General features: G+C 43.6%; 3 protein-coding genes across 8 annotated transcripts in view; 2 read left to right on the top strand and 1 right to left on the bottom strand.

Moving 5' to 3' along the window:
- LOC121567416 (spectrin beta chain, non-erythrocytic 4-like) overlaps window positions 1-4,954 on the bottom strand; it is a 77,033-nt gene extending 72,079 nt beyond the window's left edge. For all 6 annotated transcript variants that reach the window (XM_041877441.2, XM_045220836.1, XM_045220835.1 and 3 more), the window contains exon 1: window positions 4,609-4,954. The gene's annotated coding sequence lies outside the window, so the exon portion shown is untranslated. The remainder of the gene's footprint in view (window positions 1-4,608) is intronic.
- Window positions 4,955-6,584: 1,630 nt separating this feature from the next.
- Window positions 6,585-10,597, top strand: LOC121568255 (flavin reductase (NADPH)). Its single transcript, XM_041878812.1, has 5 exons — window positions 6,585-6,815; window positions 7,652-7,813; window positions 8,829-8,918; window positions 9,017-9,148; window positions 9,935-10,597. The coding sequence occupies exons 1-5, from the start codon at window positions 6,731-6,733 to the stop codon at window positions 10,087-10,089; spliced, it is 624 nt and encodes a 207-aa protein (XP_041734746.1). The 5' UTR covers window positions 6,585-6,730; the 3' UTR covers window positions 10,090-10,597.
- A 3,420-nt stretch (window positions 10,598-14,017) lies between these two features.
- LOC121568256 (SERTA domain-containing protein 3-like) lies at window positions 14,018-16,817 on the top strand. Its single transcript, XM_041878813.2, has 2 exons — window positions 14,018-14,488; window positions 14,745-16,817. The coding sequence occupies exon 2, from the start codon at window positions 14,768-14,770 to the stop codon at window positions 15,587-15,589; it is 822 nt and encodes a 273-aa protein (XP_041734747.2). The 5' UTR covers window positions 14,018-14,488; window positions 14,745-14,767; the 3' UTR covers window positions 15,590-16,817.
- Window positions 16,818-24,048: the final 7,231 nt, after the last annotated feature.

Genomic DNA, 24,048 nt, shown 5'->3' on the forward strand with positions numbered 1-24,048 from the left:
CCCGCTCTCTCGCTTTCCCAGATGTTTAGTTCATTTCATTCCGATCTCCTTTGCATTATTGTAGCCTTTTTCTGTAGCCTGTCAACTATGTGTCTGTATATCCCTGTTCTCTCCTCTCTGCACAGGCCATACAAACGCTTCACACCACGTGGCTGTTGCCACTCTAATCTGGTGGTCCCTGCGCACACGACCCACGTGGAGTTCCAGGTCTGTGGCAGCCTCTGGAACTGCCGTTCTGCGGCCAACAAGGCAGAGTTCATCTCAGCCTATGCTACCCTCCAGTCCCTCGACTTCTTGGCGCTAACGGAAACATGGATTACCACAGAAAACACTGCTACTCCTACTGCTCTTTCCTCGTCTGACCATGTGTTCTCGCATACCCCGAGAGCATCTGGTCAGCGCGGTGGTGGCACAGGAATCCTCATCTCTCCCAAGTGGACATTCTCTCTATTTCCCTTGACCCATCTGTCTATCTCCTCATTTGAATTCCATGCTGTCACAGTCACTAGCCCATTCAAGCTTAACATCCTTGTCATTTATCGCCCTCCAGGTTCCCTTGGAGAGTTCATCAATGAGCTTGACGCCTTGATAAGTTCCTTTCCTGAGGATGGCTCACCCCTCACAGTTCTGGGTGACTTTAACCTCCCTATGTCTTCCTTTGACTCATTTCTCTCTGCCTCCTTCTTTCCACTCCTTTCCTCTTTTGACCTCACCCTCTCACCGTCCCCCACTACTCACAAGGCAGGCAATACGCTTGACCTCATCTTTACTAGATGCTGTTCTTCTACTAATCTCACTGCAACTCCCCTCCAAGTCTCCGACCACTACTTTGAAACCTTTTCTCTCTCGCTCTCCTCCAACACTACTCACTCTGCCCCTACTCAGATGGTAATGTGCTGTCGCAACCTTCGCTCTCTCTCTCCCGCTACTCTCTCCTCTTCCATCCTATCATCTCTTCCCTCTGCTAAATCCTTCTCCCTCCGATCTCCTGATTCTGCCTCCTCAACCCTCCTCTCCTCCCTTTCTGCATCTTTTGACTCTCTATGTCCCCTATCCTCCCGGCCGGCTCGGTCCTTCCCTCCTGCTCCGTGGCTTGACGACTCATTGCGAGCTCACAGAAGAGGGCTCCGGGCAGCCGAGCGGAAATGGAGGAAAACTAGACTCCCTGCGGACTTGTCATCTTTTCACTCCCTCCTCTCTACATTCCCTTCCTCTGTTTCCGCTGCTAAAGCCACTTTCTACCACTCTAAATTTCAAGCCTCTGCCTCTAAACCTAGGAAGCTCTTTGCCACCTTCTCCTCCCTGCTGAATCCCCCTCCTCCTCCCCCTCCCTCATCCCTCTCTGTGGATGACTTCGTCAACCATTTTGAAAAGAAGGTTGACGACATCCGATCCTCATTTATTAAGTCAAATGACACCACTGGTCCTGCTCACACTGCCCTACCCTATGTTTTGACTTCTTTCTCCCCTCTCTCTCCAGATGAAATCTTGCGACTTGTGACGGCCGGCCGCCCAACAACCTGCCCGCTTGACCCTATCCCCTCCTCTCTTCTCCAGACCAATTCCGGAGACCATTCTCCCTTACCTCACCTCACTCGTCTTCAAGAGAGCGAGAGTTGCACCCCTCCTCAAAAAACCTACACTCGATCCCTCCAATGTCAACAACTACAGACCAGTATCCCTTCTTTCTTTTCTCTCCAACACTCTTGAGCGTGCCGTCTCTAGCCAACTCTCCTGCTATCTCTCTCAGAATGACCTTCTTGATCCAAACCAGTCAGGTTTCAAGACTGGTCATTCAACTGAGACTGCTCTTCTCTGTGTCACGGAGGCTCTCCGCACTGCTAAAGCTAACTCTCTCTCCTCTGCTCTTATCCTTCTAGACCTATCCGCTGCCTTTGATACTGTGAACCATCAGATCCTCCTCTCCACCCTCTCCGAGTTGGGCATCTCCAGCGCTGCTCACTCTTGGATTGCGTCCTACCTGACAGGTCGCTCCTACCAGGTGGCGTGGCGAGAATCTGTCTCTGCACCACGTGCTCTCACCACTGGTGTCCCTCAGGGCTCAGTTCTAGGCCCTCTCCTATTCTCTCTATACACCAAGTCACTTGGCTCTGTCATATCCTCACATGGTCTCTCCTATCATTGCTACGCAGACGACACACAATTAATTTTCTCCTTTCCCCCTTCTGATAACCAGGTGGCGAATCACATCTCTGCATGTCTGGCAGACATATCAGTGTGGATGTCGGATCGCCACCTCAAGCTGAACCTCGGCAAGACGGAGCTGCTCTTCCTCCCGGGGAAGGACTGCCCGCTCCATGATCTCGCCATCACGGTTGACAACTCCATTGTGTCCTCCTCCCAGAGTGCAAAGAACCTTGGCGTGACCCTGGACAACACCCTGTCATTCTCCGCTAACATCAAAGCGGTGACCCGATCCTGCAGGTTCATGCTCTACAACATCCGCAGTGTACGACCCTACCATACACAGAAAGCGGCACAGGTCCTAATCCAGGCACTTGTCATCTCCCGTCTGGATTACTGCAACTCGCTGTTGGCTGGGCTCCCTGCCTGTGCCATTAAACCCCTACAACTTATCCAGAATGCTGCAGCCCGTCTGGTGTTCGACCTTCCCAAGTTCTCTCATGTCACCCCACTTCTCCGCACACTCCACTGGCTTCCAGTTGAGGCTTGCATCTACTACAAGACCATGGTGCTTGCCTACGGAGCTGTGAGGGGAACGGCACCTCCTTACCTTCAGGCTCTGATCAGACCCTACACCCAAACAAGGGCACTACCTTCATCCACCTCTGGCCTGCTATCTCCCCTACCTCTACGGAAGCACAGTTCCCGCTCAGCCCAGTCAAAGCTATTTGCTGCTCTGGCACCCCAATGGTGGAACAAGCTCCCCCACGACGCCAGGACAGCGGAGTCACTGACCACCTTCCGGAGACACTTGAAACCCTACCTCTTTAAGGAATACCTGGAATAGTATAAAGTAATCCTTCTACCCCCACCCCCCCCACCCCCTCCCCCACCCCCAATACGAAAAAAAAAAGTGGTTGTCCCACTGGCTATCATAAGTTGAATGCACCAATTAGTAAATGTAAATGTAAATTTCCAGAAGTAGACCAATTGGCTATATCAATGGCGTGTATCACTGTGTCTCACCACAGGAAAATGTAGGCTTCCAGGAGTGTCAGTTTGAATGGCTAGCATAAACCTATTACAACAGCAGGCCTTGTCAAACGATTATTTTCAAAGTCATGCAACATTGGCATATAAGACTGGATGTCAAAATATGCTAACGTTAAACCATAAATTCAAATTTGCATTCAGAATGAAGTGGTTCTTGACATCCCTTTTGCCTTTGCCCACAAACTTTGCTGAAGAGTCTGAATTTGACATTTTTGCGTCCCATGACAGATCCGAACAATGGACAGCGCCAGCGGTAGTAGCGTGACGTCACAGCACGCCACTCAATGTGTTGCAACCGATCGCTCCAGTCGTTTCACAATTTAAACAGCTGTGTGTGACCAACATTAACAACACTGACATACGGTCGACAAAAAAATCTATAGTTCAGTGAACAGAATTTAGGCTTGATTCACACAAACGCTCCGCACATTAGATCAAGATTTCTAATTTCAAACCTGCATGATTAGGCTATCATTAATAGTAGTGCCCAGTGGTGCCTATCCATGGTGATGGTGAGGTAGGCTACTACAGTGTCGACGCAGTTGTCTGTGCATGCCTGTGTGTAAGAAGGCAGGGCAAAAGAGGATATCAATGACAGATATTTTGTTATGGAAAATGCGTGGACGTAAACATGTTGTCAGGCTACTTAACTCCCTATTATGCAATCGCTTTTAACCTTAAAATGACACATACGACCTGCATCCCTACCACCGCCGACTCCTTGGTCCATACCACACATAGGCTATGATCACCGTGCCTGCACCATCCCATATCAAGTGCATGGTGCTTTTCTTTGGATGAACACTTTTAAGCAAGAAAGTGGCTGCATTAAAACGACATAGTCTATGCTATAATTGTCATATGGCTAATCTGCTGTTGGATCAATTAGCTTTTAAATTTGGACTACTTTTACTGTAGTTGCGGTCAAATAACGTAGCCTAGGCTCCATATGGCTATATACTACTATATGTACAAGTAGGTTATTTAGTGCCCCCTTAGGCTACTTCTTTCAAGAATAAGGCTTCATTGTGAGATGCAATGAATGTTCTAAAAGTGTCATGCAAATGTAATACACTTATGTGCGTTTAATGATCAGGAACATGCATGGACCAATACTAAATAATTAAACATTGTATAAGGCCTATCCTAACCTGTCCATATTTGCTATTCAAAGCCTATGCACAAATAGTAGCATAACTATTATGTTTGGCAAACTGCGATCTAAACTAAAGCATAATAAAATAGCATTAAATACGGCCCTATAGAATCACTGCAGTAGCCTTAGCCAATGCAGGCCGGTGTTGCTGCATCTCCCACGAAAACAGGCACCTCGAATTGTTCGTGCTCAATTATATTTGAAATTGCTTTTTTTTTTATATAGACATGCAGCATATGCTACAACGACCTTACCTTAACCCCAATTCCAGATATGGGTTTGTTTTTCACCGAAATAGACGTAAAATCAGTCGATGAGGTGCCTGTATCAATGAACCAGTGAGCAAATTATGAACAGAGCCTCGCGACGCCGTGTTTCTTCGCTGGCATAGTAGTCAAGTAGCCTATATCCTCAATCGGACTGTGGGATCAGTATAAAGATCTGGCTAATAAAGGCAGATAATGCGGTAATACATGTCAATTCCCTGCTGTGGCTAGTTGGACCACGCGACTGCCATGAAAGGTGTCTTGCAGCCAGGCAAAGATGCTTGATCAAATAATCCAAGCCGGTGGGCTCGGATATCCTGTCCACTTGATAGCCTACGCGCTCGCGCTCCCTCTCCCTCCACTCTTGATACTGCTAGAGAGAATTCGGCATTAGTGCGCGCAGGAACCCACCTCCGTATAGCGAGAGAGAGGCAGAGAGAGAGAGAGAGAGAGAGAGAGAGAGAGAGAGAGAGAGAGAGAGAGAGAGAGAGAGAGAGAGAGAGAGAGAGAGAGAGAGAGAGAGAGAGAGAGAGAGAGAGAGAGAGAGAGAGAGAGAGAGAGAGAGAGAGAGAGAGGTGGGGGGGTACTTTACCCTCGATTTAAATGGTGTCTAGGGTTTACAGATAGAAATAGAGATGCACTAGAATTATTTTCCTATCTCTGTGAAATTGTTTGAATGTGTTTGATGTCCCCTTCCATTCCCCGTGGACATATTTCATTTGAGAACATGTAGTTTGCAACTATTGGAAGTTAATTCATGTCATACTGGGAAGTGGAATTATTGGCAAGTAGGCATATTATTAAAAGTGCACCACATAAAGTCATTGTATTACTGGTTTATAAACTGATAATAAACAGTTGATAACTACATAGCCACGGGAAGTAGGAGGGCTGAGGGTGCTGCAGCCCCCCCTGAAAAACCTGAATTAAAAAACAATATACATTTTTTTAAAGCACACCCACCCAGAAACATCTATGGATAACTAAATAAAAGCTTTGTACCTGAAGTGACATCAAAATTAATCTACTTCAACCTACAGTAATTGTTCTCTCCTCATCTATAAATTATATTAATGTCACCTAATGAAGAGCCTTTCATACAGGGAGCATCTTATGGCATGAATCTATTAAGGAAAAGTGGGCCTATGTTATGTAACGGAGGTGGATCTCTGAACCATCTCTTCCCCCAGCAACTGAATCGCCATGAGTCTGACGAGCGTGTGAACCACATTCACATAACCTTGCCAGAGACCTGAAGATGTGTGATAGTGAAACGGACGTCAGTGTGCTGCTAACAGTTTAGCATCCTCCACTGTCCCTGTCCCCATACCAGGCTCGAACGAATTATCCTCTGCTTCCCAACACACATGACCGCCCTCCTTGACAACATACCAACCCTTTGAGCTAAACTAAAGGTACCAATTGGATAACTTCATCGGCGACATTTCAAGCTAGCTGTGGAGTGAGCTTACTGCACGTTCTTAACTCCGTTACAATAGCACCTCCCCGAACTAATGCCTGCAGACTTTAGGTCAGTGGGCTACCACATGTGGAACACAGGAGACGGTTCGAATCCCAGTCAGTCACATTGGTGCCATAACCCGGATGGATGTCGCGAGGTGGAGGAGGTTGAAGTACAATGAAGGTGATTCGGCAAGAGGTAGCTAGGACTAGGCCTGCAATTTGGTCTTTTGACAGATTTTTTGGAAATGCCATCATTTCAGATCTTTGGATTTCCAGACAGAGATAAACAGAATACATTAGTTGAAATTCGCTAAAAGGAATATATCTTGCCATGAAAATCAACAATGCGCCATGGCTGATCTGGATAGATCAACTGACAATAAAGTGTTGAAATTCACACAAAAAGCAGGACTCCTGCACAATTATGGCCCTGTTGTGACTGTGTGCGTTTTCCTTTAATTGATAGGGCTGGGAGGAGTTTGTTGCGGAAGTGTGTCTTTTTTGTTGATCTAAAAGGGGCATTTCCCAAAGTGTCAAAGAGGTTCATTCTGAATGTATGTTTTCGGATACATTGTTGCACGCGATCAACGAAGCAAGAAATTGTAACATTCTTCTGTGACCAGTGATAGTTTCGCAATCTGTTATTATGTCAGAATCGATCAAGAATATTGCAATATTTGGGGCCACGGGAATGACCGGACTGGTGACCTTACCGCTGGCTGTTGCAGCGGGTAAGCAACGTTTCTAAATTACATAATGTATTAATTATTGTAGGAGATGATAGGTTATTTCCACAATCCCTTATATAGCGTTTGCTGTGTAGCCAAGTCCAAAAGTGATCTGAGTGTTCTGCCTTGTTCCTAAACTATGCTGAACGTTATTCATCTGATTTCCTATGCAATGCTATTGGACAGCAGACATCTGTCATTAGCATATGCTATGCTAATGTAATTGGAAGTATCAATGGTCATCTGGGCTATTTGCCACAGCCTTCCTCTGGGGGAAAAATATATATATATATATTCTATTATTTCATTCTATATTGTGTTATTTTATATTATATTCCAATCTGATCTGTTCTATGCTATTAATTACGTCGTTTCAAAATAATAGCCTAATAATGTAACCCAGTTGTCAATTTATAAAATACACACTCAATCACATGTGGCAAACGTGCTAAAAGAAGCATATATCATTTGGATTAATTGATTCACAAGCGTTTTCGTTTCCTTGCTCTGAGATCACGAGACAAAAGTGTTGTGTTGAGTCATGCAAGTCGTTATAGGGTTCTGCTGACTCATGATTGTGATGAGTGCATTGCAGTGCACAGCAGATACGCGATAAAATCCGCTGTCTGCTTATCCAGAACACTGGGATGGCCTCATCAATTCGACCCACGGCCATACCCTAGAATTGAGATCCATTCATAAAAAACGAACCTATTGCCTACATTACATATTCCTCTCATCTTCATATTCCCATCAGACTCAAATCCCTCTGGATTAGTGGGAGATGATAAGATGAGTCAATAAATTCATAATGCTTCTTTGTTCATCATTGTCCACAGGTTACAATGTGACAGTGCTGGTGAGGGACCCTGTCAGGCTGCCTGCAGAACACAAAGCCTGCAGGGTGGTGGTGGGAGATGTCCTCAATAAGGAGGATGTGAAGAAGACCATGCATGGTCAGGATGCTGTTATCATCATTCTGGGCACCAGGAGTGATCTCCGTAAGTTTAGGCAATCTTTCATTAGTAGGCTATAAGAATTTCAAATCAAATCAAATCAAATTTTATTGGCCACATGCGCCGAATACAACAGGTGCAGACATTACAGTGAAATGCTTACTTACAGCCCTTAACCAACAGTGCATTTATTTTTAACAAAAAAAGTTTTGAGAAAAAAAGAGCAGAAGTAAAATAAAATAACAGTAGGGAGGCTATATATACAGGGGGGTACCGGTGCAGAGTCAATGTGCGGGGGCACCGGCTAGTTGAGGTAGTTGAAGTAATGTGTACATGTGGGTAGAGTTAAAGTGACTATGCATAAATAATTAACAGAGTAGCAGCAGCATAAAAGGATGGGGTGGGGGGGCAGTGCAAATAGTCCGGGTAGCCATGATTAGCTGTTCAGGAGTCTTATGGCTTGGGGGTAGAAGCTGTTGAGAAGTCTTTTGGACCTAGACTTGGCACTCCGGTACTGCTTGCCGTGCGGTAGCAGAGAGAACAGTCTATGACTAGGGTGGCTGGAGTCTTTGACAATTTTGAGGGCCTTCCTCTGATTCCGCCTGGTATAGAGGTCCTGGATGGCAGGAAGCTTGGCCCCAGTGATGTACTGGGCCGTACGCACTACCCTCTGTAGTGCCTTGCGGTCGGAGGCCAAGCAGTTGCCATACCAGGCGGTGATGCAACCAGTCAGGATGCTCTCGATGGTGCAGCTGTATAATTTTTTGAGGATCTAAATTTTTAGTTAGTAAAAAGATATGTGCAGTTGTGTGAATAAAACCAAGTTATAACAGATACGTTATACAAGCTGAAATCAATCTCGAAGTGCAAATCAAATGGAAGTGTTCAGGAGTCTCATTAAAACATGTTTTCTGCTCTGAGGTAAAATATGTTTTGTAATAATGTTCAGGGTGAGTTGCAGTAACTAACTGCACTAGGGGTTGCTGAAGTAGGCCTACACCTTTTAATGCTTAGGCCAGGATAATGGTCAGTATGTTCATGTTTCAGTTGCAATCCACAGGTCCCACAACAATGATGTCAGAAGGAACCAGAAACATCCTAGACGCCATGAAAGCTCGGGGGATCCGCAAAGTAGTTGGCTGCATGTCAGGTACAGAGGAATCTTGGACAGTCAGGGTCACAGCATCTTTCCAACAAATGACCATAAAGAAACCATATCCTTATATTGTCCCCCTCTCTGCTTCACAGCCTTCCTCCTATGGGACCGGTCTAAAGTGCCACCCAGGCTCCTGCCGGTCACAGAGGACCATGATAGGATGTACATGATGCTGAAGGAGTCAGGGCTGGACTTCGTGGCTGTCATGCCCCCTCATATCGACGGTTAGTCATCGCCCTTCCTCAATTCCTGAATCAGTAGAAATGTAATACTGTACTACCATAGTCACATACTGTAAGTGGTTTCAGTAATGACATGATAGGCCTATCATCCTTCCTCATACACTGCCCACTGGGTCTATTTTACTTTCTTTGTTTGTGTCTTTTTAATAAAAAATATTTTTTAGTCATTTAGCAGACGCTCTTATCCAGAGCGACTTACAGGAGCAATTAGGGTTAAGTGCCTTGCTCAAGGGCACATCAACAGATGTTTCACCTAGTCGGCTCGGGGATTAGAACCAGCGACCTTTCGGTTACTGGCACAACGCTCTTAACCATTAAGCTACCTGCCGCGTTCCACGTTGGTTCAATGTAATTTTATTGAAATTATATGGAAACAACGTTGATTCAAAGTGTGTGCCCAGTGGGTATGTACTGGATGGATTAGTGTTATTCAACTGATATTAAAATAAATAAAGAGAGTTGCACACTCTCTCTATATATATATATATAAACTCCCTGTGCCGAAACGTTGGTGTTTTACCCAATAAATTACTGGGAGTTTATATATAGAGTGTGCGACTCTATTTATTTTAATAGCTTACAGTTTATTCGCCGTTGGTCAGCACCTCCACACAGAGTGATTTTCTCTGGGTGTGCTCCAGCTCATGCTTTTTATTCAACTGATATTAAACATTATAAACATATTGAGTAAACATTTTCTGAATATCTAATAATATTAGGTGCCTTATATTGCACTGCTAAATATAAATGCACTGCTATTCCCAACAGATACCTTACCTTTGACTGAGAAGTACACAGTGACAGAGAACATGCTGAAAGGGCGTGTCATTTCCAAATATGACCTGGGACACTTCTTCGTCAAGTGCTTGTCCATCTCTGACTGGGACAGGAAGGCAGTTGGGATTTGTGGGGAGTACAGTTAACCCTAACAAGACAGAGCCCTCCTCTTTCCATAAAGCAGTTATGACAGCTGGCCTATCAGACACAGCAACTTAGATCGTATTTCTACAAGCCAATCTTTCTTGCGTGAAAGAAATGGCAGCTTTGGCTTTTGCTAATGTTTTGTAATTATTTTCACTATCTTGACAATGGATATTATAATGTATGAAAAACGTAATATGTTAATCATCTTTGTAGTTGTGTGTGGGTCTCATACTTTGGGCAGACTTTTTAATTTGCTACATAGCCAATATCGTTCAAATATCTATTTTACTTTATTTTTACTTTAACCCAACAGCAATTTAATGTTGACTGAGTATGTATGAGTGCAAAGTGAGTCATCAATTAGGCTTATGTTATTGATAGCCTAGGCCTACTTGTATCCTGATCTGTGCTGTGCCAACCAATGTAGACTACAAATGTACAGTATCTCACAAAAGTGAGTACACCCCTCACATTTTTAAAAATATTTGAGTATATCTTTTCATGTGACAACACTGAAGAAATGACACTTTACTACAATGTAAAGTAGTGAGTGTACAGCTTGTATAACAGTGTAAATTTGCTGTCCCCTCAAAATAACTCACACAGCCATTAATGTCTAAACCGCTGGCAACAAAAGTGAGTACACCCCTAAGTGAAAATGTCCAAATTGGGCCCAAAGTGTCAATATTTTGTGTGGCTACCATCATTTTCCAGCACTGCCTTAACCCTCTTGGGCATGGAGTTCACCAGAGCTTCACAGGTTGCCACTGGAGTCCTCTTCCACTCCTCCATGACGACATCACGGAGCTGGTGGATGTTAGAGACCTTGCACTCCTCCACCTTCCGTTTGAGGATGCCCCACAGATGCTCAATAGGGTTTAGGTCTAGAGACATGCTTGGCCAGTCCATCACCTTTACCCTCAGCTTCTTTAGCAAGGCAGTGGTCGTCTTGGAGGTGTGTTTGGGGTCGTTATCATGTTGGAATACTGCCCAGCGGCCCAGTCTCCGAAGGGAGGGGATCATGCTCTGCTTCAGTATGTCACAGTACATGTTGGCATTCATGGTTCCCTCAATGAACTGTAGCTCCCCAGTGCCGGCATCACTCATGCAGCCCCAGACCATGACACTCCCACCACCATAATAATAATAATAATATGCCATTTAGCAGACGCTTTTATCCAAAGCGACTTACAGTCATGTGTGCATACATTTTTACATATGGGTGGTCCCGGGGATCGAACCCACTACCCTGGCGTTACAAGCGCCATGCTCTACCAATTGAGTTACAGACTGTAGGCAAGACACACTTCTCTTTGTACTCCTCACCTGGTTGCCGCCACACACGCTTGACACCATCTGAACCAAATAAGTTTATCTTGGTCTCATCAGACCACAGGACATGGTTCCAGTAATCTATGTCCTTAGTCTGCTTGTCTTCAGCAAACTGTTTGCGGGCTTTCTTGTGCATCATCTTTAGAAGAGGCTTCCTTCTGGGACGACAGCCATGCAGACCAATTTGATGCAGTGTGCTGCGTATGGTCTGAACACTGACAGGCTGACCCCCCACCCCTTCAACTTCTGCAGCAATGCTGGCAACACTCAGTCTATTTCCCAAAGACAACCTCTGGATATGACGCTGAGCACATGCACTCAACTTCTTTGGTCGACCATGGCGAGGCCTGTTCTGAGTGTTAAACCGCTGTATGGTCTTGGCCACCGTGCTGCAGCTCAGTTTCAGGGTCTTGGCAATCTTCTTATAGCCCAGGCCATCTTTATGTAGAGCAACAATTATTTTTTTCAGATCCTCAGAGAGTTCTTTGCCATGAGGTGCCATGTTGAACTTCCAGTGACCAGTATGAGGGAGTGTGAGAGCGATGACACCAAATTTAACACACCTGCTCCCCATTCACACCTGAGACCTTGTAACACTAACGAGTCACATGACACCGGGGAGGGAAAATGGCTAATTGGGCCCAATTTTGACATTTTCACTTAGGGGTGTACTCACTTTTGTTGCCAGCGGTTTAGACATGAATGGCTGTTTGTTGAGTTATTTTGAGGGGACAGCAAATTTACACTGTTATACAAGCTGTACACTCACTACTTTACATTGTAGCAAAGTGCCATTTCCTCAGTGTTGTCACATGAAAAGATATACTCAAATATTTACAAAAATGTGAGGGGTGTACTCACTTTTGTGAGATACTGTATATATTCCTAAGAATATATGATGTCATCATTTTATAGCTAGCTTTTGAAATAAAGAGTTTTCCAATACAACAGTTTTGAGGTGCCAGTCTTTGTGTCACTCTCTCTAGAAAAACATGTCAACAATGTTTATCAGAGGTATTTGTTGGCACTATGTAGCTATTGAGGGTGAACAGCTGAAATGGCATTTGAACCAATAACTGTGGTTATAGGTGAACTAGCACCTGACCTGTGCCATGAAGGTCTCAAAGGTTTCTTGGCAGAGGCAGTCATACACTCACATACAGGGTCACTATTCCCGATCTCTAGAAGTGTCACATACACTAACCCCTATGTGAATACTTCAAACAAAAGCTTAGAGACTGCTGGGACTATCCCACCGCTGTCAACACTGTAGATTACATTTCCTTTATCTACTGCAAGTTTGAATTTCTAATTTGGCGATTGAGACAAACATATTGGAAGCTTTCTGCTTGAATATAGAAACAATGGCAGTCAAGCAACCACTGTCAACACTGTAGACGACATTTCCTTTATCTACTGCAAGTTTGAATTTCTAATTTGGCGATTGAGACAAACATATTGGAAGCTTTCTGCTTGAATATAGAGACAAACAGGTAGGCATGCAATGACTTGCGTAGCCTAATATCACAGTAGCATGGGTACGCAAAACATTCAGTAACTTGTTGAGCAATGTAGCTCGTGACAGTCCATAGCTGGCTTTGTCAAAATAGCCTAGCCTACTGTAAACCCAAAGAAAGTTGCTTGCTTATCATAAACTCGTGTTTTTATTTATTTAATTGAAATACAGGACATATTTTCATTGAGTATTATTTGAGAAATGTTATTGATTCACATGCATTAATAATTTGCCTTAAATATATATATATATTTTCTTCTTATGTAGGCTACCCTAGTGACGTAATGCACTCATGTAACTCGCTGCTTACTCCCTGCAGCACGCAGGGCAAAGACAGTACAGAATGAAGGTAAGCTACAACTGCTTCTCCAATAGAAATCGCCGATCACACTTGGGGTGTGTTCGTAAAATTCATTCTGGCTATCTACTCCGATTTCAGAACACTCTCGTCTGAGGGCGTGTTCGTAAATTCCCTCTGAAGTGCCAGAGTGCACTCTGGGCGTTCGTAAATTCAGAGTGTTGTCATATTGTCTGTTCTTAAATTCAGAGCGTTTGGCTCTCGGAGCGTTCAGAATGCACACTGGACGCTCTGGCCCAGGAGTAGGGTTGTCTCTGGGCATTTGTAAATTCAGAGTGTTGTCAGATTGCCCGTTAATAAAATTAGAGCGTTTCGCTCTCGGAGCCTGAGGAGTAGGTTGGTCCGAGCATTCTGCCCTCACAACCGCAGTCAAGCAACCAAGCTAACTGGTTCAAGTTGCAGAAAAACACCTCACTCTGACCATTTTACTCACCCTATCAGAGGTGGTTAGGCTGTTTTCATGTTGTGCTGCTGGCAACAATTTAATTATTATTTTTTACTGACATTTACTGACACCGGTCATATTTAACGGATGTAGCGCATTCGTAAATTCATCAGTTATTCTGCGCTCTGGCACACTCAGACGAGAGTGCACTGATAGCCAAAGTGAATTTACGAAAGAACCCAAAGATTGCAACGCTCTGAATTTACGAACGATCCAGAGCGCACTCTGCAACACTGGAGGCAATTTACCAACGCACCATTGTAGGCGACGTTGGCTAGCTAAAACTCATGCGTAGAACCACGTTATCGGGTCTAACGATCGTCTCGCGCCGATGCGCATGTGCAGGTCGTCAAATCACAGGCACTTCTTCGATATAAAGTTGTTTATGACGAAAATGAAAACGTTTCAGTTTGTCACGAGGTTGGAGTAATAACATGTTCAACTACTTAAGACATTGGCTCGAATCTATGTTATGTTTTTAGATTTCGAGAAAATCAAGAACTAATGAAGAATTGTTGAAGAAATCTGTTTGCTCAGATTTTGGCGAGAGTGAAACCTCTCGCTTCGCCTCTTCCTCTCTGGTGAAACTTAAATCTCGGGCGGGAACGAGTTTAGGTTTTAGTTTGCCGGTGGATTTTGTACCGAGCTGGCGAGCTATCCAAATAAATATATTTGGACCTAACAGCATTCTTTACTTTAGTATATTGAAAAGATAACTGGAAACAGACGAACAGTTGCGCTCGACAGGTTTGTTGTTTTGCCAAATTGCGACAAAGTATGAAGTGGAGAGAACGCTATTAGCTAGCTACTTAGCTAAGTGAGTTAGCTAGCCACTGTACAAGCTATCTAGACATGTATTTACTAGCCAATGTTATGTAATATCTATCACCGGGACATAGCTATATTACTAGTTAATTATACTCCCACAACTGCAGTCAACTTACCATGTTACGTGATGTGATCTCTAAAGATTCTTATCAAGTTTTGTGTTCTCCCTCTCTAGCTAACTACGTTTGGTCGAGGGGAATGATGATATCCAAGGGACAGAAGCGCAAACTCCATGATGATGTCGTGGGGGGCATGCGTAGCGCCACTTGGGAGAGCCAGCGGCAGTCAGTGCTGGCCATCTCCCTCCACAAGTACCACCACGGGCAGGAGCTGGTGGAGCCTAGTTTGCGCCGCTCCGTGTTGATAGCCAACACCTTGCAGCAGATACTCTTAGAAAACAAGCCTCCATATGGGTTAGTTAACCTGGCAGGACCAGTGCCATCCATGGTCCCATCTAACCCCTGCAACCGCAGGGAGTCTGGTCTAGGTGTTGTAAACAGTGCCTCAGGTGTCGAGGATATGGAGGAGGTCTGGATGTCCTCAGAGAGTGACTTCTCCCTGTCAGCTGCTGTCTCCTCCATCCTGAAAGAACTAGACTTGACTGTTGATGGAGGGCCAGGGCCTCAGGCACCTCAGAGGACACCTTTCATGTCCATTGAGAACCTACCTGGAGACCTGGGGCTCAAACAGGCCCCCACGGGGCACTGGAGCTCTGAGTGGCGCCCTGAGGGGTCTAGAACCTCAGAGGGGGTGGCTTTTGGTAGTGTGGAGGAGGTCATGCGTTCCAGCTACCTGCAGGATGTGAAACTGGATGAACTTTTCCATGACATTGACACGTCTGTGTTTGACAGGGAGATGGGGGTCCGAGCACTCTCTTCTGCAGCCAGTGACGAGCTGCTTAAGTACTTACCCCCTCTGTCCTCCGTTCCGTCCACTTCACCCTCTCCCTTCTCCCTCAACCAGAGCTTCAGGGACCTGAATGAGCTGGAGCACATCATGGAAATACTGGTAGAGTCTTGATCACCAGAACTTTGAGGAAATTATGACATTCTAAAGAGAACAATACATTGAAATTTAGTATTTACTCTGTCCAGCTGATCACACGGTTTAATGACTGAAATGTGCTGTTTTTATACAAAAAAAGAAAAAGCTGAATGAGAGACTAGCCTACTTTTTTTAGTAGTGGTGTTTTGAATGTTAAATGTAATATTCCTTATGCCTAGCTATATAAAGAGATTATATTGTAAGATGTTCCTAATAGCAAATCAGTTCAGACTGATGTCCAATAAATTAATTAGTGGGTAGGATTGACTCAAACAGTTGGAATTTTGGAAGACCATTACATGCCTCAGGCATCTATTGAAGGGAAGGTAGATGACCATTTCTAAATGTGAAATAACCACTAACCTGAGGGGAAATGTCTTCTGTGAAGAAATCCCTTTCACTGGTCTTACTCCAGTAAGTCGAGGGTTAATATTGAACACATTCTCACATCCTTCAATATCACAAAAGTACAACTGAACTACAATAATACTGCATTGTATTGGTCAGTATGTTCTGTAGTAGTAGCCTACCTTGCCTAACCAGTATGCATAATTAGGCTACATATTGAGCTGTGCCACTAGCTTACAGCTAGCTTCAGCCATTAGGAAATACAAATATTAACTTAACCTGAGTTACTGGCTGTGAAATGTCATGGTGCTTACCAGTAGGTCAATATCAGGTTATAACCGCTGGAGTTAATATGAAGGAATTCCTCAATTTGGTTGTGCGTGCAATGATGTCTAAGGGGAAAAATAGTGTTTGCTTGCAGTAACTTGGTTGTTGTAATATCCCAAACGGACGTGGCAGTTTCATCATTAAGGATTTCACTAAGGTCTATTGTGTGGCATTTAGAAAATGTCTAACCAGGGTCAATGTAAGTCGCTCTGGATAAGAGTGTCTGCTAAATGACGTAAATGTAAATGTCAGAAATGGTTCAAAGGATGAGTTATTTATAGAAATGTCATATTTAAATGTTCAGCTAAGTATATGATCGTTATGTTCCACAATGGCAGTTTATATTTTGTATATTATTTTTGTTTATATAATGTATTTTGGCCTAATGCCCTGAAAAAGCAAGTTATTTTATGCTGACATTTTACAATGAAAGACATGTAAGTGCACTGTCTAATTTATGCAATCACCATGTTCATATTTTTTTATAAATTCAGGAATTAAATGGGTTTGTGCCAATCTTTTCAAACAATGACACTTGTCTAAACTGTGCTACAGTCCAGTAGAATCACATCTCTTCGGTGGGGATCCTGCTGCAGAACATTAACAAGCAGCCAGAGAAAATACTAAACGTACCGTGCTGACCCCTAGTGGACATAAGTGTCAGAACAATGCAAGTGCCTCGCAACGATGCAAGTGCAGGTGTGCTGTTGAATTGTTAAAGTGCGTGTGAAAAGTTTCATAAGTTTGTAGCAACTGATAATGTATTAACTAACTGCCAATAATGTAAACGCTGCTAATGTAATACATGTTATATTTATAATGTAATAAATGGCCAATAATTAAGAAATATACTGAACGCATAACGTGATAGCGTTTTTGCGCATAATGTTATAATTATTACATTATGCGTTGATAACAGACATTAAAACCAGTAAATAGCGATAGCGCTGACGTCATCTACGTATTCCAATAGAAAACTGCTGATGGCTCATAAAGCCGAAAGTATTAGAATTTCAAGCGTGCCATATTTTTGAATGGGCCCAGAGAAAGGAGCAGATGGAATCCCATTGGGTATTGAATTGAGGAACGTATAACGCCCCACCCAGCAGACTGTCGACCAATCGTCTTCACGTTGTTATGCGGCGTCACACGGTTGCTAAAATAATCGTCACGCAATCTTCTCAACCTTCTCAAAGTCAGGGTATGAGTCGAGAAACATGCCTATTTTCCTCGAAAGTACTTAATGTCACGATTCCAAAGCTATACAGTATTACATATAGCAAGTAAATGATCTCATGTCTTGGAAAATATTTGTAATATTGTACTGTTGACGAAATTCATGCTAATGTTGGCTTTTTGAGCTACCGCCCAATTGACTCCGATTCCCTCTTTGAAGGAGAGCTCTCCTTGTCCCATAATAGCCCATCATGCACCGCGCGGCCCATTGACGTGGCATGGGCAACGTTTCCCATCTCCTCAAAAGTACAGTCGTGGTCAAAAGTTTTGAGAATGACACAAATACTAATTTTCACAAAGTCTGCCGCCTCAGTTTTGATGATGGTAATTTGCATATACTCCAGAATGTCATGAAGAGTGATCAGATGAATTGCAATTAATTGCAAAATCCCTCTTTGCCATGAAAATGAACTTAATCCCCCAAAAACATTTCCACTGCATTTCAGCCCTGCCACAAAAGGACCAGCTGCCATCATGTCAGTGATTCTCTCCTTAACACAGGTGAGAGTGTTGACGAGGACAAGGCTGGAGATCACTCTGTCATGCTGATTGAGTTAGAATAACAGACTGGAAGCTTTAAAAGAAGGGTGGTGCTTGAAATCATTGTTCTTCCTCTGTTAACCATGGTTACCTGCAAGGAAACAAGTGCCGTCATCATTGCTTTGCACAACAAGGGCTTCACAGGCAAGGATATTGCTGCTAGTAAGATTGCACCTAAATCAACCATTTATCGGATCATCAAGAACTTCAAGGAGAGAGTTTCAATTGTTGTGAAGAAATTGTCAGGGCGCCCAAGAAAGTCCAGCAAGCGCCAGGACCGTCTCCTAAAGTTGATTCAGCTGCGGGATCGGGGCACCACCAGTGCAGAGCTTGCTCAGGAATGGCAGCAGGCAGGTGTGAGTGCATCTGCACGCACAGTGAGGCAAATACTTTTTGAGGTTGGCCTGGTGTCAAGAAGGGCAGCAAAGAAGCCACTTCTCTCCAGGAAAAACATCAGGGACAGACTGATATTCTGTACAGGGATTGGACTGCTGAGGACTGGGGTAAAGTCATTTTCTCTGATGAATCCCCTTTCCGATTCTTTGTGGCATCCGGAAAACACCTTGTCCGGAGAAGACAAGGTGAGCGCTACCATCAGCCCTGTGTCATGCCAACAGTAAAGCATCCTGAGACCATTCATGTGTGGGGATGCTTCTCGGCCAAGGGAGTGGGCTGACTCACAATTTTGCATAAGAACACAGCCATGAATAAAGAATGGTACCAACACATCCTCCGAGAGCAACTTCTCCCAACCATCCAAGAACAGTTTGGTGACGACCAATGCCTTTTCCAGCATGATGGAGCACCTTGCCATAAGGCAAAAGTGATAACTAAGTGGCTCGGGGAACAAAATATCGAAATTATGGGTCCATGGCCAGGAAACTCCCCAGACCTTAATCCCATTGAGAACTTGTGGTCAATCCTCAAGAGGCGGGTGGACAAACAAAAACCCACAAATTCTGACAAACTCCAATCATTGATTATGCAAGAATGGGCTGCCATCAGTCAGGATGTGGCCCAGAAGTTAATTGACAGCATTCCAGGGCGGATTGCAGAGGTCTTGAAAAAGAAGGGTCAACACTGCAAATATTGACTCTTTGCATAAACTTAATGTAATTGTCAATAAAAGCCTTTGACACTTATGGAATGCTTGTAATTATACTTCAGTATACCATAGTAACATCTGACAAAAATATCTCATAGCACTGAAGCAGCGAACTTTGTGAAGACCAATACTTGTGTCATTCTCAAAACGTTTAACCACGACTGTATATGTGCCCATGCGAATGTCAGACTCCACTCTGTGAGGCACGTCGATCTTCAGGTTGAACATGGTGAGACTGTAGACTCCTAGATTGATTGTGCAGTTCGTTTAGGCGATTTTACAGCTAAATAGATACTTTACATGGTGACATTGTCTTTGGTATTATTGTGTTTAGACAGCACATAGAGAGAGCATTGCATTGTGGATGTTGTAGTCCACTTGAGCTGCAACAGATTTCCACAATGATTTTCCATGTTGCTACCAACCTTATTATAATGCCAAAATAAAACATTTGTTCACAAAAAATATTGTTCTCACATATATGTTATTTAACACTAAATTAAAGGAATTAGTGGTTTTGGGTGAATTTTTCCTTTAATGTCTATGGCATGAGGGTGCAAGCTTCCTCATAGCCTGCTAGCCCGTGATTGGTCTGTGCAGGTGGTCCTGTGTGATGGCAAATGTATACTGAACAAAAACAAACGCAACATGCAACAATTTCTAAGATTTTAATGAGTTACAGTTCATATAAGGAAATCAGTCAATTTAAATAAATTCATTAGGCCCTAATCTATGGATTTCACATGACTGGGAATACAGATATGCATCTGTTGGTCACAGATACACAGTGGTGGAAAAAGTACACAATTGTCCTACTTGAGTAAAAGTATAGATTCCTTAATAGAAAGTTACTCAAGTAAAAATGAAAGTCAGCCAGTAAAATACTACTTGAGTAAAAGTCTAAAAGTATTTCGTTTTAAATATACTTACAGTTGAAGTCGGAAGTTTACATACACCTTAGCCAAATACATTTAAACTAAGTTTTTCACAATTCCTGACATTTAAAATTCCCTGTCTTAGGTCAGTTCGGATCACCACTTTATTTTAAGAATGTGAAATCTCAGAATAATAGTAGAGAGAATGATTTATTTCAGCTTTTATTTCTTTCATCACATTCCCAGTGGGTCAGAAGTTTACATTCACTCAATTAGTATTTGGTAGCATTGCCTTTAAATTGTGTAACTTGGGTCAAACGTTTTGGGTAGCCTTCCACAAGCTTCCCACAATAAGTTGGGTGAATTTTGGCCCATTCCTCCTGACAGAGCTGGTGTAACTGAGTCAGGTTTGTAGGCCTCCTTGCTCGCACACACTTTTTCAGTTCTGCCCACAAATGTTTTATAGGACTGAAGTCAGGGCTTTGTGATGGCCACTCCAATACCTTGACTTGGTTGTCCTTAAGCCATTTTGCCACAACTTTGGAAGTATGCTTGGGGTCATTGTCCATTTGGAAGACCCATTTGCGACCAAGCTTTAACTTCCTGACTGATGTCTTGAGATGTTGCTTCAATATATCCACATAATTTTCCTTCCTCATGATGCCATCTATTTTGTGAAGTGCACCAGTCCCTCCTGCAGCAAAGCACCCCCACAGCATGATGCTGCCACCCCCGTGCTTCACGGTTGGGATGGTGTTCTTCGGCTTGCAAGCGTTCCCCTTTTCCCTCCAAACATAACGATGGTCATTATGGCCAAACAGTTCTACTTTTGTTTCATCATACCAGAGGACATTTCTCCAAAAAGTACGATCTTTGTCCCCATGTGCAGTTGCAAACCGTAGTCTGGCGGTTTTGGAGCAGTGGCTTCTTCATTGCTGAGCGGCCTTTAAGGTTATGTCGATATAGGACTCGTTTTGCTGTGGATATAGATACTTTTGTACCTGTTTCCTCCAGGAAACAAAGGTCCCTTGCTGTTGTTCTGGGATTGATTTGCACTTTTCTCTAGGAGACAGAACGCATCTCCTTCCTGAGCAGTATGACGGCTGCTTAGTCCCATGGTGTTTATACTTGCATACTATTGTTTGTACAGATGAACATGGTACTTTCAGGCGTTTGGAAATTGCTCCCAAGGATGAACCAGACTTGTGGAGGTCTACAATTTTTTTTCTGAGGTCTTGGCTGATTTCTTTTGATTTTCCCATGATGTCAAGCAAAGAGGCACTGATTTTGAAGGTAGGCATTGAAATACATCCACAGGTACACCTCCAATTGACTCAAATGATGTCAATTAGCCTATCAGAAGCTTCTAAAGCCTTGACATCATTTTCTGGAGTCTTCCAAGCTGTTTAAAGGCACAGTCAACTTAGTGTTTGTAAACTTCTGACCCACTGAAAATGTAATACAGTGAATTATAAGTGAAATAATCTGTCTGTAAACAATTGTTGGAAAAATTACTTGTGTCATGCACAAAGTAGATGTCCTAACCGACTTGCCAAATCTATAGTTTGTTAACAAGAAATGTCTGGAGTGGTTGAAAAATGAGTTTTAATGACTCCAACCTAAGTGTATGTAAACTTCCGACTTCAACTGTAGGAGTTCCTCTTGTCCAGGTGGGAAAGGGCAGTGTGGAGTGCAATAGAGATTGCATCATCTGTGGATCTGTTGGGGCGGTATGCAAATTGGAGTGGGTCTAGGGTTTCTGGGATAATGGTGTTGATGTGAGCCATGACCAGCCTTTCAAAGCACTTCATGGCTACAGACGTGAGCGCTACGGGTCGGTAATCAATTAGGAGGGGACTGAGCACGCACCCCTGAGGGGCTCCCATGTTGAGGATCAGCGTGGCAGATGTTGTTACCTACCCTTACCACCTTGGGGCGGCCCGTCAGTAAGTCCAGAAGCCCGTCAGATGGGACCAGACTCATGTCACTCCACACTGCCCAGATTATTTCACTTATAATTCACTGTATCACAATTTCAGTGGGTCAGAAGTTTACAGTAGTTGTATTACAGCTGGTGAGACTTACTGTATGTGTTGATTCAACAATGTGGATCTATTTTTCATATGATTATAAAGAGTATAGATCAAAAAAATACTGTTATGTTGTGAATCCTGCATTTCCTCAGCTAAGCACCTCACGACCATTTACAGAACAGAGGAAGTGAACGTATCTGACATGTTAAAAATGAAAGAGAGAAAAAATGAGTTTATTTTCCTTTCAAGGTTAATCTGTGACACGTTACTGAACTGCATCTCCCAACCCTCCCCTCACAAACCAATGAGCAATCCCAAATAGCACCCTATTCCCTAGTGTACTTCTTTTGACTAGGGCCCATAGCGCTCTGGTCAAGAGTAGTGCACTATATAGGGGATAGGGTGCCATTTGGGATGCAGACCAAGTAGTTTTATATTTGATGTTTATTTCATCTGTCTTCCAGAAGTGTTCTATAAATAGTATCCCAGAAAAAGCAGAAAGCAGAATGTTAACTAAGTCTGTTAATTACAGCCCTGCCTTCTGAGGAGGTTGCCTCTAGCTGACACAGGTTTATAGGCTTCTGCTCACACACACCACACACACACACAGACACACACCACAGACAAACACACACACACGCACTCATGCACACGCACACGCACACACACACACACACTGCAAATAGCAGGCTGAGGACTTGAGAAGCAGCCCCAGGGAAACAGAGTGCTAGCAGGTGGTTGGTGTAGCCTGGTATTGCATCACTTCCTGCTGATCCAACTCCGCTTTCCTGTTCCTAGCCATGTACCATATGGCTAGGGGAGATATGGAATGGAGTGATTTTAGTGCCAACAGAAACTACATCTGAATTTTATCGATGCTATGGGAGCTGGCTAAAGGACATATCTGTATGCACTCACTAACTATAAGTCGCTCTGGATAAGAGCGTCTGCTAAATGACTAAAATGTAAATGTAATGTCAGACATTCACTCCTCTCACTCACCCTTAACCTATCGGTCCAAGGCCAAAATCAGTGTTTTTTCCACTACTTTCAATTATCTGCCTCTACAGTCCTCTTATGAGCCTCACATATGGAAGTGTTACCTTTCAGGTCAACTAGTACAATACATATTTTAATACAAAGTTGCCTTCTTGGCTCTATTTTACACACAGTGCATTCGGAAAGTATTCAGACCCCTTGACTTTTTCCACATTTTCTTACGTTACAGCCTTATTCTAAAATGGATTAAATTGTTTGTTTTTCCCCTCACCAATCTACACACAATACCCCATAATGACAAAACAAAAACAGTTTTTGAAATGTGTACAAATATATATATATATATATATATATATATATATATATACACTTGGCGCAACTGTATTTGGGGCATTTCTCCCATTTTTCTCTGCAGATCCTCTCAAGCTCTGTCAGCTTGGATGGGGAGCGTCGCTGCACAGCTATTTTCAGGTCTCTCCAGAGATGTTCGATCGGGTTCAAGTCCGGCTCTGGCTGGGCAACTCTAGGACATTCAGAGAATTGTCCCGAAGCCACTCCTGCGTTGTCTTGGCTGTGTGCTTAGGGTCGTGCTCCTGTTGGAAAGTGAACCTTCACCCCAGTCTGAGGTCCTAAGTGCTCTGGAGCAGGTTTTCATCAAGGATCTCTCTATACTTTGCTCCGTTCATCTTTACCTTGATCCTGACTAGTCTCCCAGTCCCTGCCGCTGAAAAACATCCCCACAGCATGATGCTGCTACCACCATGCTTCACCGTTGGGATGGTGCCAGGTTTCCTCCAGACGTGACGCTTGGCATTAAGGCCAAAGAGTTCAATCTTGGTTTCATCAGACAAGAGAATCTTGTTTTTCATGGTGATCAATGGAAACAGGATGCACCTGAGCTCAATTTCGAGTCTCATAGCAAAGGGTCTGAATCCTTATGTAAATAAGGTATTGCTGTTTTTATTTGCATAA

Source organism: Coregonus clupeaformis, chromosome 6 (genome assembly GCF_020615455.1).
Source record: "Coregonus clupeaformis isolate EN_2021a chromosome 6, ASM2061545v1, whole genome shotgun sequence".
Lineage (NCBI taxonomy): Eukaryota > Metazoa > Chordata > Actinopteri > Salmoniformes > Salmonidae > Coregonus > Coregonus clupeaformis.